The sequence below is a fragment of the Erinaceus europaeus genome, chromosome 17 (assembly GCF_950295315.1).
Source record: "Erinaceus europaeus chromosome 17, mEriEur2.1, whole genome shotgun sequence".
Lineage (NCBI taxonomy): Eukaryota > Metazoa > Chordata > Mammalia > Eulipotyphla > Erinaceidae > Erinaceus > Erinaceus europaeus.
In genome coordinates, this window is record NC_080178.1 from 39,707,334 (window position 1) to 39,723,565 (window position 16,232).

At 39.0% G+C, this 16,232-nt stretch overlaps 1 protein-coding gene across 1 annotated transcript in view; it reads left to right on the forward strand.

Moving 5' to 3' along the window:
- INTS4 (integrator complex subunit 4) overlaps window positions 1-16,232 on the forward strand; it is a 98,312-nt gene that overhangs the window by 22,608 nt on the left and 59,472 nt on the right. Inside the window, exons 6-8 of the mRNA XM_060177334.1 lie at window positions 7,671-7,759; window positions 9,475-9,595; window positions 11,903-11,974. Coding sequence (XP_060033317.1) covers window positions 7,671-7,759; window positions 9,475-9,595; window positions 11,903-11,974 — 282 coding nt within the window. The remainder of the gene's footprint in view (window positions 1-7,670; window positions 7,760-9,474; window positions 9,596-11,902; window positions 11,975-16,232) is intronic.

Genomic DNA, 16,232 nt, shown 5'->3' on the forward strand with positions numbered 1-16,232 from the left:
GTAGAACTTCAACTGCCTAGCAATAGAATATCACCATTAAATTAGAATGGATGTGGAGTTGTATCCAGAAGTACATTGTAAAAAGAGAATGGGGATTATGTAGCAGAATAACAGTAATATATATGATAATGAATTGGAGGAGAATCTAGATAGCTCAGTATGATAACTAGAGTCTGTAAAGAGAAGTGCAGAAAAGGTATAATATATTACAGCAGTCTTTCTGATCTCTTACTAGGCTGAATACTAAGTCAGTTTTGGGCACTACATTTGACATTCTGAATGGTGATCTAGACCATGAGGTCATTTAAGAAGTTATCACATGATTGTTGTAGTATTGGTAAAGAAAATACAGTAAGGGATTCGGGCAAGTAGCACAGCAGGTTAAGCACAGGTGGTGCAAAGTGCAAGGACTGGTATATGGATCCCGGTTCGAGCTCCCAGCTCCCCACCTGCAGAGGAGTCACTTCACAAGCAGTGAAGCATGTTTGCTAGGTGTCTTTCTCTCCCCTTCTCTGTCTTCCCCTCCTCTCTCCATTTCTCTTGGTTCTATCCAACAATAATAACTATAACAACAATAAAAAACAAGGGCAACAAAAGGAAATAAATAAAATATTTTTAAAAAAGAAAATACAATAAGCTTGTAGTATCACTAGAAGTCACTTGGTTTATCTGGAAGGTCTTAAAACATGGCATTTCTCTTATAGAATAATCAGCTGGGTTTAAAGACAAGCAGTCTAAATCTGCTCAGATACCAGGTCAAGTGTGGTTTTTACCTTTCAGAGGAAGATGATAATCAACCAAGACCCTGTGACTCACATGTGAATCATATTTATTCTTAAAAAAAAAATGAAGTTGAATGAGTTCAGATTAACTGGTGTGACTAGAAAGAACTTTCTTTCTCTGTTGGAAAACTATGTGAGCAGTCAGGTAATGAAAAGATACTTGGAGAAGAAGAGTTAGATGATTCAAGTAGTAGCGAAAGATTGTGTTAAGAGAATGAGTATAGAAACATGGCTGAGGATTTATGATATAAGTGGAATTAGGTACCATACAGAGTTCATTTTGGGTTATGTTTATTGTGAGGGATTGATGGGACATCTAGTAGAAAATTTCAGACCACAGATAATTGTGAAGGTCTGAAATCCAGGAGAAATCAAAACTGGAGGTAGCTGTTTGGAGTCATCAATATCTAGGGGTAAGAAATACTCAGGTGGAGAGAACATATTGCAAAAGACCATGGATGGAGCCATTAATAAAGTTCAGCATATAAGAGGAGGGCAGAAAAAAGAATCCTTAGAGGAGCAGTCAGATGAAGGAGCAGGAAAATATGTTTCAGAAAAGGCCAGAGAAAATTCTCATAGTCATTGGGGTCAAATGCTGGTGAAAGGTCAGTTAAGATTGAAGACTTCCTGTTGGCCTTAGCAACAAAATGGTGATTAGAGAAATTGAAGAGAGTAGGTTTTTTTTTATGTGTTGTTAGCTTAATAAAAAAAAAAATATATAAGATTTTTGTTTTATTTCACCACTGAGAGAGGAAACGAGAGAGAGAGGGAGAGAGAGAGAGATTGAGAGAACATCACTCTGGCATGTGTGGTGCCGAGGATTGAATTTGGAATTTCATGCTTCCAAGTCTAGCACTGTATTATATTCACTGCACCACATCCCAGACTGAAGAGGCAGTTTTAGTAGAGTGGTAGGGGCGGAAATCACATTGGGACCATGTGAAGTGTGAGGCAGTTTCATTGTGATTATTGTCTGTTAAACAAACAAACAAAAAAAAGGTGATAGCTGGAGCCATAGGATTTTAGAAAGATATTTTAAAGATAACCTTGCTAAGTATGTTTATATGTCAGATAGCTTTTTAGAAGAAGACCCAAGATAGAAGAAACAAAAAGGGGTAAATAGTGTAGTAAGTTCCTGACGCAGAAAAATCAGATTCATGAACTAGATTGGTCCGGTAAATATTCAAGAGTACCTAATGCTGGTTATAGATTGCTAAGCATGGTAGAATCCCTGTCCTTCACATTTGCTGTGAGGGCACTTAAGATTAGAAGCAGGCAATTTACAAATAGCATATATGGCTTGCTATGAATTAAACGTATAGAAATGAATTAAATGTATAGAAATGAATTAAATGTATAGAAATGAATTAAATGTATAGATATGAATAGAATGTATAGAATGCTTGCTATGAATTAAGTGTATAGAATGCTGTTAGAAATGTATAGAATGCTTGCTATGAATTAAATGTATAGAATGCTGTTAGAGTAGAAAAGCACAAATAACATCTATATTGGAAGATGGTAAGGGAAGCCTATATGAGGAAGTGATGGCAATGTAGAAAGATTAGAAGCTAAACAGAATTCCTTTTCCCTCAACTATTGTGAAAACAAGATGTGGGAGAATGGAGGTTTAACTAAATTTCTTTCTCCCTCCCTCTCTTTCTTTCTTTCTTTCTTTCTTTCTTTCTTTCTTTCTTTCTTTCTTTCTTTCTTTCTTTCTTTCTTTCTTCCCAGAGCACTGCTCAGCTCTGGTTTACAGTGGTGCAGGGGATTGAACCTGGGAATTTGGAGCCTCAAGCATGAGAGTCTCTTTGCATAATCATTGTGCTATCTGCCCCTGCCCCTTTTGTTTTCTTCTTTTTTCCCTTATTTTTTATTTTAGATTAATTATGGATTACAAGATTGCAAAATGATAGTGTATAATTCACTCCACAACCACCATTAATTATAAAGATCCCCACTTGCATAAGGGAAGCTTCCAGAGGTGATAATATGTTACAGTGCTGCAGGTGTCTCTCCTCTTTTTTTTTTTTTTTTTTTTTGCCTCCAGGCTTATCGCTGGGTCTCAGTGCCTACAATACAAATCCATGCTCCTGTGGCTTTTTTTTTTTCCTTTCAATTTTTTGGATAGAACAGAGAAATTGAGAGAGATGGGGAAGATAGAAAGGGAGAGAGAAAGATGGATATTTGCAGACCTGCTTCACTGCTTGTGAAGTGATCCTCATATAGGTAGGGAGCTGGAGGCTTGAATGACCCTTGCATGGGTCCTTGCACTTTATACTAAGTGTGCTTAACCCAGTGCGCCACTGCCCAGCCGCTCTTTCTCCCTCTCTGTCGCCAAGTTCCCTCTCAATTTCTCTCTGTCTCTACCCAGAATAAATAATTTTTTTTTTTAAAAAAGAAAAGCTACTTTGGGTAGGGGAAATAGCTCACTGGATACAGCTGGTACCTTGCCAGGCATGCAGCCCACGATCTAGCTATAGCACTTACTCTGATGCTGTAGTCTTAGTCTCTGTCTAAATGAAAAGTTAGCCCAGGAACTATGAAATTGTGTATGCACAAGACCCCAGTTCCATGAAAGAAAATAGTAAATGAATGAATAAATGCTGTAAGTTATTTATTTATTTATTTTAAAAATATTTATGTATTCCCTTTTGTTGCCCTTGTTGTTTTATTGTTGTTGTTATTGATGTCGTTGTTGCTGGATAGGACAGAGAGAAATGAAGAGAGGAGGGGAAGATAGAGAGGGGGAGAGAAAGACAGACACCTGCAGAAGTGCTTCACCACTTGTGAAGCGACTCCCCTGCAGGTGAGTTGCCAGGGGCTTGAATGGGATCTTTATGCCAGTCCTTGTGCTTTGCACCACGTGCGCTTAACCCGCTGCACTACTGCCCAACTCCCTCTTTTTTTTTTCATTTTTTTTTTGGGATTAATGTTTTACATTTGTCAATGAATACAATAGTTTGTATATGCATAACATTTCTCAGTTTTCCACATAACAAGCTGTAAGTTTTTATCAGAGTAATAATAGAAGTGGTAAGATACCACTTCACTCCTGTGAGAATGTCATATATCAGAAAGAATAGTAACAACAAATGCTAGAGAGGTTTCTGGGATAAGGGAACCCTCCTATACTGCTGAAGAGCAGTCTGGAGAACTCTCAGAAGGCTAGAAATGGACCTACCCTATGATTCTGTAATCCTCTCCTGGGAATATACCCTAAGAAGCCAAGCATACCCATCCAAAAAAATAAATATATATATCTGTCTATACCTATGTTCAATTTGTAATAGCCAAAACCTTGAAGCAGCCTAAGTGTCCACCAAGAGAGGAATGGCTGAGAAACTTGTGTTATATATACACAGTGGAAAACTACTCATCTATTAAGAATGATGAAGAAAAGGAGTCCAGTGGTAGCTCAGTGGGTTAAGCGCATGTGGTGCAAAGCACAAGGACTGGCATAAAGATCTTGGTTTGAGCCCCTGGCTCCCCACCTGCAGGGGAGTCGCTTCACAGGCGGTGAAGCAGGTCTGCAGGTGTCTATCTTTCTCTCCCCATCTCTGTCTTCCCCTCCTCTCTCGATTTCTGTCTGTCCTATCCAACAACATCAGTAACAACAATAATAACTATAATAACAATAAAACAACAAGGGCAACAAAAGGGAAAATAAAACATAAAATTTTTTTTAAAAAAGAATGATGAAGGAAAAAAAAAACATGAGTATAGTCGTGGGCCCTTTGGAATATAACTAAAATAGGCGTACTAGCTATCTACAAAACGGAGACCCCAAATCTTCATCTGCACTATTCCAGTTTTTAGGTTCATGATTAGTCAAGAATGTTTTTGGCTTTATATGTTAATTCTTTTTTTAGCCACCAGGTTATAGATGCTACTGTGATGCCAACTGGACTCCCCTGTGCAGACAACCTCACCATATGTCTTGGAGCCCCGCTTCCCCAGAGCCCCACCTCACTAGGGAAAGAGAGAGACAGTCTGGGAGTATGAATCAACCTGTCAATGCTCATGTTCAGTGGGGCAGCAGTTACAGAAGTCAGACCTTTCACCTTCTGCACTCCATAATGTCCCTTGGTCCGTCCTCCCAAAGGGATAAAGAATAGGAAAGCTGTCAGGGGAGGGAATGGGATATAGAGTTCTGGTGGTGGGAACTGTGTGGAGTTGTACCCCTCTTACCCTATGGTTTTTGTCAGTGTTTCCTTTTTATAAATAAATAAATAAATAAATAAATAAATAAATAAATAAATATAAAAGAATGATGAATTCACCTTCATCTCATCTTGGATGGAGCTTAAAAGAATCATGTTAAGTGAGATAAGCCAGAAAGAAAAGAGTGAATATGGAATGATCTCTCTTATGAACAGAAGTTGCAAAAAATGAACAGAAAGAGGAAACACAGAATAGAACGACTAGATTTAGTGTATTGCACCAAAGTAAAGGACTGTGTATGTGGGGGTGGGGGTGGGCTTTCAAGTCCTTATTAGATGATGGTGGAGGAGGACCTAGACTGAGGGGTGAGTGTGTTTTGCAGAAAATTGAGAAATTTTAATAGCAATGTATGAACAACTTTATTTACTGAAAACCATCAATCTCCCCCTCCCCACCTCCCAAAAAAGATAACATGTATTACAAGACCAAAAGGCAACAAAAATCAAAGCTGTAAGATTTGATCTAGCTTTGTGTAACTGTTCTAAATATGTTGAAACTAAGGCCATTTTAATGCTGTTGCTTTTAACTAGGATTTTTATTCAAAGCATATATATTTTTTAATTTTTATACTTTTCTATTAGTGATTTAATAATGATTGATAAAATTATTTGATAAGAGGGGTACAGTTCTATATAATTCCCACTACCAGAGTTTCACATCCTATCCCCTCCACTGGAAACTTCCCTATTCTTTATCCCTCTGGGAGTATGGACCAAAGATCTTTATGGGGTACAGAAAGCAGAAGGTTTGCCTTCTGTAATTACTTCTCCTCTGTACGTGGGCATTGACAGTTTGATCCATACCCCTAGCATGTTCCTATCTTTCCCAAGTGAGGTAGGGCTCTGGGGAGGTGGGGTTCCAGGACACATTGCTGAGGTCATCTGTCCAGGGAAGTCAAGTTAGCATTGTGATAGCATCTACAACTTGGTGGCACCCACTCTGCTTGTCCTTCTTAGCACCATCTTGCCAATCTGTAGTTGAGTTACCCAAAAGATATTTTTAAAGAATTGGTAATTTTCTTAATGTATGTCCAGCTCAATCTTTTCTTTTCAATTTTGCTCATTAAGAAAACTAGTTTAAAAAAAAAATGGGTGAGTGAATGAATGAATGAAAAGTTGACTTGGGAAAGGGAGTTGGAAACGTTGTTTGGCCAGGTTTGGGACCATAATGCACCAGCTTCCTATTGAAAGTGATCTTGTTTGTGATCCTTTGCCACAGAGAAACCTTTGTGAGCTGGAGCAGAAATCTGAGGGGCAGGGTCTGTGATGATGAAAACACTTTTAGGTGACTGAAGTAATGGAAGGGTAGTGCAAGGAGAAGGGAAAGCATGGGATTAAAGAAGGTGGTTCCCAGGGCCAGAGAACTGGCTTACCAGGTAGGGCACATGCTTTGTCCTGTGCTAAGCCCAGATTTGAGCACCAGAGGAATCTTTAGTGCTGTGATTTCTCTCTTCTGATTCTCATTCTCTCTCTCTCTCTCTCTGAAATGTGCCTGGAGGCAGTAAAATTTTACATGCACACAATAAAGGGGAGAGGGACTCAGAGTGGTTTGGCAGTGACTGGAGTTATTTTTGATTGTTGCAATTACAGGGAAGAAAGAGTGCAGTGCTTCTACCAGTTAGTGGGCAGGGGCTAGGGATTCTGTTAAAAATCTCGCAGTGCACATACATCCCCTCTTAATAAAGAATGATTGAGTTCACAAGTGTCATTGGTGCCATGGTTGAAGAACTGTGGCTCAGTGGATAGGCAGGTTACATGGGATTGAAGAGCAGGTGTAATGGGTTATGTTATAGAAACTGAAAGCTGGCAGGTAGCATCTGTAGGCACACCTTGGAGTGAGGATTTGATTCCAAAAGGGAGTGTTGATGAAATCTAGTAGAGAGTTGCCACAACTGTGGGTGGAGTAGAACAATTCCATTCCAGACTGAAATCAGTTAGAAAAAGCTAACCTAAAAATTGCACATTTCTTTAGAATATTTGATGCTTCAGATAGACTGTCAGACAGAAATTAGTGGTCTGGTCTTAAAGAAAAGGTCTGTCTGAGGTGTTTGAGCTTATAAGAACAACTCTGTTGATGCTTGGCAGGCTTTGCTGGGACTGACGTTCTTTTAGGTAGGTTCTGTTGCTGCGACTCTATAGTTCTGCTTCCTGATGTGGACTGTGAGGGTACACACTCAGAACACAGCCAGAGTGAGAGAGGTAAAGAATTTCAAGAATTCTCTTTCGGGAGTTGGGCAGTAGCACGGCAGGTTAAGCGTACATGGTGCAAAGCTCAAGGACCGGCGTAAGGATCCCTGTTTGAGCCCCCGGCTCCCCATCTGCAAGGGAGTCCCTTCACAGGTGGTGAAGCAGGTCTGCAGGTGTCTGTCTTTCTCTCCCCCTCTCTGTCTTCCCCTCCTCTCTCCATTTCTCTCTGTGCTAACAGCAACAACATCAATAACAACAACAATAATAACTACAACAACAATAAAAAGACAACAAGGGCAACAAAAAGGAAAATAAAATAAAAAGAATTCTCTGTCATGTAAAAAGAATTCTTTGTCAGGTTCAAGTATTTAAAAACTCCCACATGTAATTGACATCCCTATCCAGCTGACCTATCTTAATTTTGAACATCATCTGGGAGGACACAGCACTAACAGACTTTTGTAACCCTTGTTTACAGGCCTGTAAATTGCTCTCTGATGACTATGAGCAAGTACGCAGTGCCACAGTCCAGCTCATCTGGGTTGTCAGTCAACTCTACCCTGAAAGGTTAGTGTGGTTAGAAGCCCACTTTTTCTCCTACCTAAGCCATGTTCCTATCCCTCTATCATGCAAAAAGACCCCCCCACACCCCAAAAAGAATACTGGCTGCATCTTTGGAAAGCAGTGTAGAAGACAGGAAAGGCACAAATCTTGAAAAGGAAGGTGTTAGTAGTGCTGAGGAGACAGCATAATGGTTATGCAAAACAACTTTTGTGCCTGAGGCTCCAAGGTCCCAGGTTTAGTCCCCAGAACCACCATAAACTAGAGATGAACAGTGCTCTGGTGAAAAAAAATTATAAACTGGGGGCCAGGTGGTAGCATACGTATTACCCTGAACAGTGACCTGTGTTTGAGTCCCCACTCCCACCTGCAGGGGGATGCTTCACGAGTGGTGAAGTAGGTCTGCAGGTGTCTCTTTCTCCCCTTTCTTCTCTCAATTTTTCTCTGTCCAATAAAAATAGAAGAAGGAGGAGGGGAAAGAGGAGGAGGAGGAAGAAGAAAGGGAAAAATGGCTGTAGTACCAGCACCAAGTCCCAGTGACGACCCTGGTGGCAATAAAAGATAATAATAATAACAATAATCTTAAGAAAGGAGGGAGGATGGAAGAAAGAAAATAAAGATGGTATGGACCAACAGGTGGCACAAGTGAATAAAACATTGAACTTTCAAGTATGAGGGCCCGAGTTTGATTCCCAGCATCACATGTGTCAGACTGATGCTCTGGTTCTCTCACTCTCTTCCTTTCTGTCTGTCATTAATAAATAAATTTTGAAAAAATAAAATGGAGAAGGTTGGCCCTTGTTTTTCAAAACTGCCATGAACCTTTTGTGTTCCTTGGAAAAGAGACTTCATTCACTTTTCTTGGTCCCATACTCCTCATCTGTAGGTGCTACAGTTCAGTCATTTAGAACTGAGAAATTGGACTTAGTCTCAAATGCTGTTCAGCCACCACCACATTCCCTCTCCCCTTAGACTTTTAGATTGTTTGGCATCTGTTTTAGCCAGTACAAATGCTAAAGATACCAGGTGGATGAGTGTGAGAATAATAATCCCTTGAGTAGTGTTTCTCTGGTTAGAATATTTTCACAGCAATTAAATCATGTATTCTTTCTGTGACTCTCAAATTCCTTCCATTGGAAAATGAAGTGTTTGTTATTATGTTTGTTTTTGCCTCCAGGGCTTCATGCCTGCAGTATTTCACTGTTTCCAGTGGTCTCAGTCTATCTTCCAGACAGAGTGAGATAAGTTGACAGGAAAGACACCATAGTACCTCTCCACCACTCCGGAATCTTCTCCTTTTCATGGTGCTCCTATACAATGGCTGGAGGCTTGGCCCCAGGTCATCACATATAGTTAAAGTATGTACTCTACTTGGGTGGTCTAACTTCCAGCAATATATATATATATATTTTTCTGAGAGTTATTTTTTTAACAGGTATACATTTATAGGAGAGTCTAAGCCTAGAGATATAAAATATTCTGTAGTAGCTAGTTTTTGAAGTCTTTGGCCCTTTAGTGGACTGAACACTTGTGTTATAACTGAAGGTGTTGGTTCATATCCCCAGAGTGGTTTGTTTACCTCTGCAATATGTCTCATCATTCTAGGGTTTTAATTATTCAGTTATCATTTCTCCTTGTGCCAGGTATTATGGTCATTATTAATTTGTTGAATATGCAGCTTTAGGCTCACATTTTGTTATTTGTGATTTCTTTTAATTTAGCATTGTCCCAATTCCTTCTTCTAATGAAGAAATTCGCTTAGTTGATGATGCGTTTGGGAAAATTTGTCACATGGTCAGTGATGGCTCCTGGGTGGTTCGAGTTCAGGCTGCAAAGCTATTGGTAAGTTGTGTTTTCTTTATGGAGCATACTGCTTTTTACAGTTGTATAGACATTTTTGAGAAACCACTGATAGGGACAGGTACAACCCACTTTAGCATGCCCCAGTGTTGTTGTTGTTATTATTCCTTCTTTCACTTTTTATTTTGGATACAGATAGAAAGTGACAGAGAAAGGGGAGATAGAGAGGAAAGGAGAAAAGAGACATGTGTAGCACTGCTTTACTAATTGTGAGGTTGCCACCACCCCTGCAGATAGAGACTAGGGGCTTGAACCCAAGTCCTTGTGTATTATAACATGAACTTACCAGTTGTGCTGCCACTCATTCCTCACCCCCCAACCCTCAAGTAACATGGAAAAAGAAGAAAAAAAAAAGGAAGGATTAATGGATTTCATTTTCTGTAAAGAAGTAGTCTCTTATCACTAGAAGAATCTTGGGTGGGCAAGATCACTTACCTAGAATTGTGCCTTTATTGCCATGCAAGGGACTCAGGTTTAAGCTCAGCCCTGCTGCACTGGGGGAAGCTTTGTTTCTGGGTGTCTTTGCCTATTCCTCTTTCTCTCTTTCTATAAACGTCATCCTGGGGAGCTGAGCAGTAGCATACTGGCTTAAACACACATAGTGCGAAGCAAAAGGACCGCCTTGAGGATCCCAGTTCCAGCACCCAGCTCCCCACCTGCAGGGGGGTGGATTCACAAGCGATGAAGCAGGTCTACAGGTGTCTTTCTTTCTCTCCTCCTCTCTGTCTTCCCCTCCTCTCTCCATTTCTCTCTGTCCTATCCAACAACAACAACAACCATGGGAAAAAGATGGCCTCCAAGAGCAGTAGATTCTAGTGCAGGCATTGAGCCCCATTGATAACCCTGAAGGCAAAAAAAAAAAAAAAAAAAAAATCAGCCTGGAGTGGTATAAACCCTGGGATGACAAGGAAAAAGGAAAAAGAAAAAAAAAATGCCCTAGTACTGGAAGAGTTAAAGATAATTATATTTAACTGTGTTAGCTATAAGATAACCAAGACCTGTGGGGGGTAGGGGGGGGGAACGACAGGAATTTGAAGTTATCTATCTTACAGGGTTTCTGTGACAGATGTAAATGACCCAGCAAACATATATAGGTAATTAAATTACCTTATTTTCTCTTTCCAGTAACCCGGCAAAGTAAAGGCGTTTTCCAGGTTCAGAAACTGAGACTCTGAAATGCTAAAGCAATTATCCAACTTATACAGATTGAAAGTTAGAGATTGGAACTCTGCTTCTAATCTTCTAGCTTTATCTTTATACTTGTCCTATTAGTCTTTGAGAACTCATAGTAAATCTGTAAAATAATAATGGTAATAATAGTAAACTCAGAGATAAACCTGTTTTGTGGAATGAAGAATGTTCAGCTTTCATTTATCTTGGTTGTATTTCTTAATCCTAGTTTCTGCTTCCTCATTTGTTATAAAATCTCTCATTTAAAAAAAAATTTCTTTATTGGGGGATTAATGTTTTACAGTCGACAGTAAATACAATAGTTTGTACATGCATAACATTTCTCAGTTTTCCACATAACAAGACAACTCCCAGTAGGTCCTCTGTCATCCTTTTTGGACCTAGTGGTAGAATATTTTTTAAAGCAAATAGACTAAAGGGGCCGGGTGGTGGCACACCTGATTGAGCGCATGCATTACAATGTGCAGGAACCCGGGTTCAAGCCCCTGGTCCCCACCTGCAGGAGGAAAGCTTTACAAGTAGTGAAGCAGGGCAGCAGGTTTCTCTCTGTCTCTCCCTCTCCATCACCCTCCTCCCTCTTGACTTCTGGCTGTCTCTATCCAATAAATAAAGATAATGATAAATTTAAAAATATTTAAGAAAACTTTAAAAAAGAGAGAATATATTAAACAAAGGATGGAGAAACTGTGGAGAGTAGTAGTTAAGGCACAGAATTCTGAAGCCAGGTTCATAGTCTAATTCTGTAATTTACTGTATTTGTGGTCTTGAATGAGATCATCTTTTTGTTCCTTCTTTTCCCCTCACACATGAAATGTGACTGGTAGTAGTATTTACTACAGTGGGTTATAGTGAGGATCCAGTGAACTATTTGCAATGAACTAGTATATTTACAAAGTCATGAGAACAGTGCATGATATAAAGAAAAGTCTATTTAAGTGCTGTTGCTGTACTTTTTTTTTTTTTTTGGTGGCACAGAGTCTATAAGCCTCTTTATTATAAATAGTGCTCTCTCTGTGTATTTAAGTAAATGGCAAACTTTGAATTTTAAGTCACATTGTAAAAGTTGTTTCATCTGTTATGAATTCTTTCACTTTACAGGGCTCAATGGAGCAAGTCAGTTCTCATTTTTTGGAGCAGACTTTGGACAAGAAGCTGATGTCAGATCTGAGGGTAACTTCAGTTGCATTAATTTAATTTTGCATCCCATTCATGACTTTAAATTAAAAAATTTCAGTAACATAACCTAAATTGCAAATTATTTCATTAAAATTGAAATTTGTTGTAATGAAGACTTTCTCACAAATTATGTTTTACAAAGTGGTGATATGGTTAACTTGCTATTTATTAGTAACTATAAAGATCTGACCTTACTTTGTGAGAGTATATATAATGTCTTTTCTACAAAAATTTCTGTGGAAAATGAGTAAATCCCTCCTCTGAATGGAAACAAAAATGCCTTTCCTGGACTGTCCATAAGCACTGGTTCTAGTAGATTTCTGACATGGTTGTCAGAATCAAATATGAGTATTAAAAAGTATAAACATTCATTGTTAATATCTTTTTAAATTTCTTAATTGAGGGATTAATGTTTTACATTAGACAGTAAATACAATAGTTTGTACATGCATAACATTTCTCAGTTTTCCACATAACAATACAACTCCTACTAGGTCCTCTGTCATGCTTTTTGTACTTATACTCTCTGCCCCCCACCCCTACCCCAAGTCTTTTACTTTAGTGGAGTACACCAATTCCAGTTCAGGTTCTACTTGTGTTTTCTTTTCTGATCTTGTTTCTCAACATCTGCCTGAGAGTGGGATCATCCCATATTCATCCTTCTGTTTCTGATTTATTTCACTTAACTGGATTTCTTCAAGCTCCATCCAAGATGGGATGAAAATGGTGAAGTCACCAATTTTAATAGCTGAGTAGTATTCCATTGTGTATCTATACCACAACTTGTACAGCCACTCATCTGTTGTTGGACACTTGGGTTGCTTCCAGGTTTTGGCTATTACAAATTGTGCTGCTAAGAACATAGGTGTATACAGATCTTTTTGGATGGGTGTGTTGTGTTCCTTAGGATAGATCTCCAGGAGAGGAATTGCAGGATCATAGGGTAGGTCCATGTCTAGCCTTCTGAGAGTTCTCCAGACAGTTCTCCACAGAGGTTGGACCAATTGACATTCCCACCAGCAGTGTAAGAGGGTTCCTTTGACCCCACACCCTCTCCAGCATTTGCTGCTGTTACCTTTTCTGATGTGTGACATTCTCACAGGAGTGAAATGGTATCTCGTTGTTGTCTTTATTTGCATTCCTCTGACAATCAAAGACTTGGAGCATTTTTTCATGTGTTTCTTGGCCTTTTGGATCTGTTCTGTGGTATATATTCTGTCCATGTCCTCTCCCCATTTTTGGATGGGGTTATTTGTTGTTGAGTTTGGCAAGCTTTTTATATTTTTTGGTTATTAAACTTTTGTCTGATGTATGGCCTGTAAAGATTTCTCCCATTCTGTGAGGAGTCTCTTTGTTTGGGTAGTAGTTTCTTTTTTTTTTTCTCCCCACCCACCCCAGAGTCTTTTACTTTGGTGTAATATGCCAATTCCATTTCAGGTTCTACTTGTGTTTTCTATTCTGATTTTGTTTTTCAACTTCGGCCTGAGAATAAGATCATCCCATATTCATCCTTGTGTTTCTGACTTATTTCACTCAACATGATTTTTTTCAAGGTCCATCCAAGATCGGCTGAAAACGGTAAAGTCACCATTTTTTATAGCTGAGTAATATTCCATTGTGTATATATACCACAACTTGCTCAGCCACTCATCTGTTGTTGGACACCTGGGTTGCTTCCAGGTTTTGGCTATTACAAATTGTGTTGCCAAGAACATATGTGTACACAGATCTGTTTGGATGGATGTGTTGGGTTCCTTAGGATAGATCTCCAGGAGAGGAATTGCAGGGTCATAGGGTAGGTCCATTTCTAGCCTTCTGAGAGTTCTCCAGACTGTTCTCCACAGAGGTTGGACCAATTGACATTCCCACCAGCAGTGCAGGAGGGTTCCTTTGACCCCACACCCTCTCCAGCATTTGCTGCTGTTACCTTTTCTGATGTATGACATTCTCACAGGAGTGAAGTGATATCTCATTGTTGTCTTTATTTGCATTTCTCTGACAATCAGAGACTTGGAGCATTTTTTCATGTGTTTCTCGGCCTTTTGGATCTCTTCTGTGGTGAATATTCTGTCCAAGTCCTCCCCCCATTTTTGGATGGGGTTATTTGTTGTCTTGTTGTTGAGTCTGGCAAGCTCTTTATATATGTTGGTTATTAAACTCTTATCTGATGTATGGCATGTAAAGATCTTCTCCCATTCTGTGAGGGGTCTCTTGGTTTGGGTACTGGTTTCTTTTGCTGTGAAGAAGCTTTTTAATTTGATATAGTCCCATAGGTTTATACTTGCCTTAGTCTTCTTTGTAATTGGATTTGTTTCATTGAAGATGTCTTTAAAATTTATGCGGAAAAGAGTTCTGCCAATATTTTCCTCTAAGTATCTGATAGTTTGTGGTCTAACCTCCAAGTCCTTGATCCACTTGGAATTTACTTTTGTATTTGGTGAAATACAGTCATTCAGTTTCATTCTTCTGCATGTTTCAACCCATTTTTTCCAACACCATTTGTTGAAGAGACTCTGCTTTCCCCATTGAATAGTCTGGGCACCTTTGTCAAAGATTAGATGTCCATAGGTGTGGGGCCTTATTTCTGGGCTCTGAATTCTATTCCACTGGTCAGTGTGTCTATTTGTGTTCTAGTACTAAGCAGTTTTGATGACAATGGCCCTATAATACAGTTTGAGATTTGGGAGTGTGATGCCTCCAGTTCTGTTCTTTTTTCTCAAGATTGTTTTGGCAATTCTAGGTCATTTCTGGTTCCAGATAAACATTTGTAGCATTTGTTCTATTCTCCTACAAAATGTGGTTGGGATCTTGATGGGGATAGCATTAAATCTGTAGATGGCTCTGGGTAGTATATTCATTTTGATGATGTTAATTCTTCCAACCCATGAACATGGAATATCTTTCCACTTCTTTGTGTCTTTTTCAATTTCTTTGAGTAGTGACTCATAATTTTCAGTATACAAGTCTTTCACTTCTTTGGTTAGGTTTACTCCTAGATATTTTATTGTTTTTGTTGCTATAGTAAAAGGAATTGATTTCTGGATTTCAATTTCTTCAAACTTAGTGTTTGCATAGAGGAATGCCACTGACTTTTGAATGTTAATTTTATAGCCTGACACCTTATTGTATCACCTGGTGATTTCCAATAGTTTCTTGCTGGATTCCTTAGGTTTTTCCATGTATACTATCATGTCATCTACAAATAAGGAGAGTTTGACTTCTTCTCTTCCAATCTGTATGCCTTTAATTCCTTGCTCCTGCCTGATTGCTATGGCAAGAACTTCCAACACTATGTTGAATAGTAATGGTGATAGTGGGCAGCCCTGTCTAGTACCTGATCTGAGGGGAAATGCTTCCAGTTTTTCACCATTGAGTATGATGTTGGCTGTAGGTTTGCTATATATAGACTCCACTATCTTCAGGAATTTCCCATCTATTCCTATTTTTTGTAGTGTTTTGATCATAAAGGGATGTTGTATTTTGTCAAAGGCTTTCTCTGCATCTATTGATATGACCATGTGGTTTTTGGTCTTGCTTTTGTTGATGTGGTGGATCACATTAATTGATTTACGTACATTAAACCAACCTTGCATGCCTGGGATAAACCCCACTTGGTCATGATGAACAATCTGCTGTATCCGGTTGGCTAGAATTTTGTTCAATATTTTCGCATGTATGTTCATCAGAGATATTGGTCTCTAGTTTTCTTTTTTGGTTGTGTCCCTGTCTGCTTTTGGTATCAGGGTGATGTTGGCTTCATAGAAGCTGGCAGGGAGTATTCCAGTGTCTTCAATCTTCTGGAAGACTTTTAAAAGTAGAGGTATTAGTTCTTCTTTGAAGGTTTTGTAGAATTCATTTGTAAAACCATCTGGTCCAGGACTTTTATTTTTGGGAAGATTTTTGATAACTGTTTCAATTTCATTAGCTGTGATGGGCCTGTTCATGTTATCCACTTCCTCTTTACTTGGTTTTGGAAGTTGGTACGTATCTAGGAAATCGTCCATTTCTTCCAGGTTCTTTAGCTTGGTGGCATATAGTTGTTCATAGAAGCCTCACATGATATGTTGAATTTCCGCGGTGTCTGTTGTGATATCTCCTCTTTCATTTACTATCCGATTTATTTGGGTCTTCTCCCTTTTTTGTTTTGTGAGTCTGGCTAAAGGTTTGTCGATTTTGTTTACTCTTTCGAAGAACCAACATTTACTTTGGTTGATCTTTTGTATGGTTTTCTTATTTCTGACCTAACTTTAGT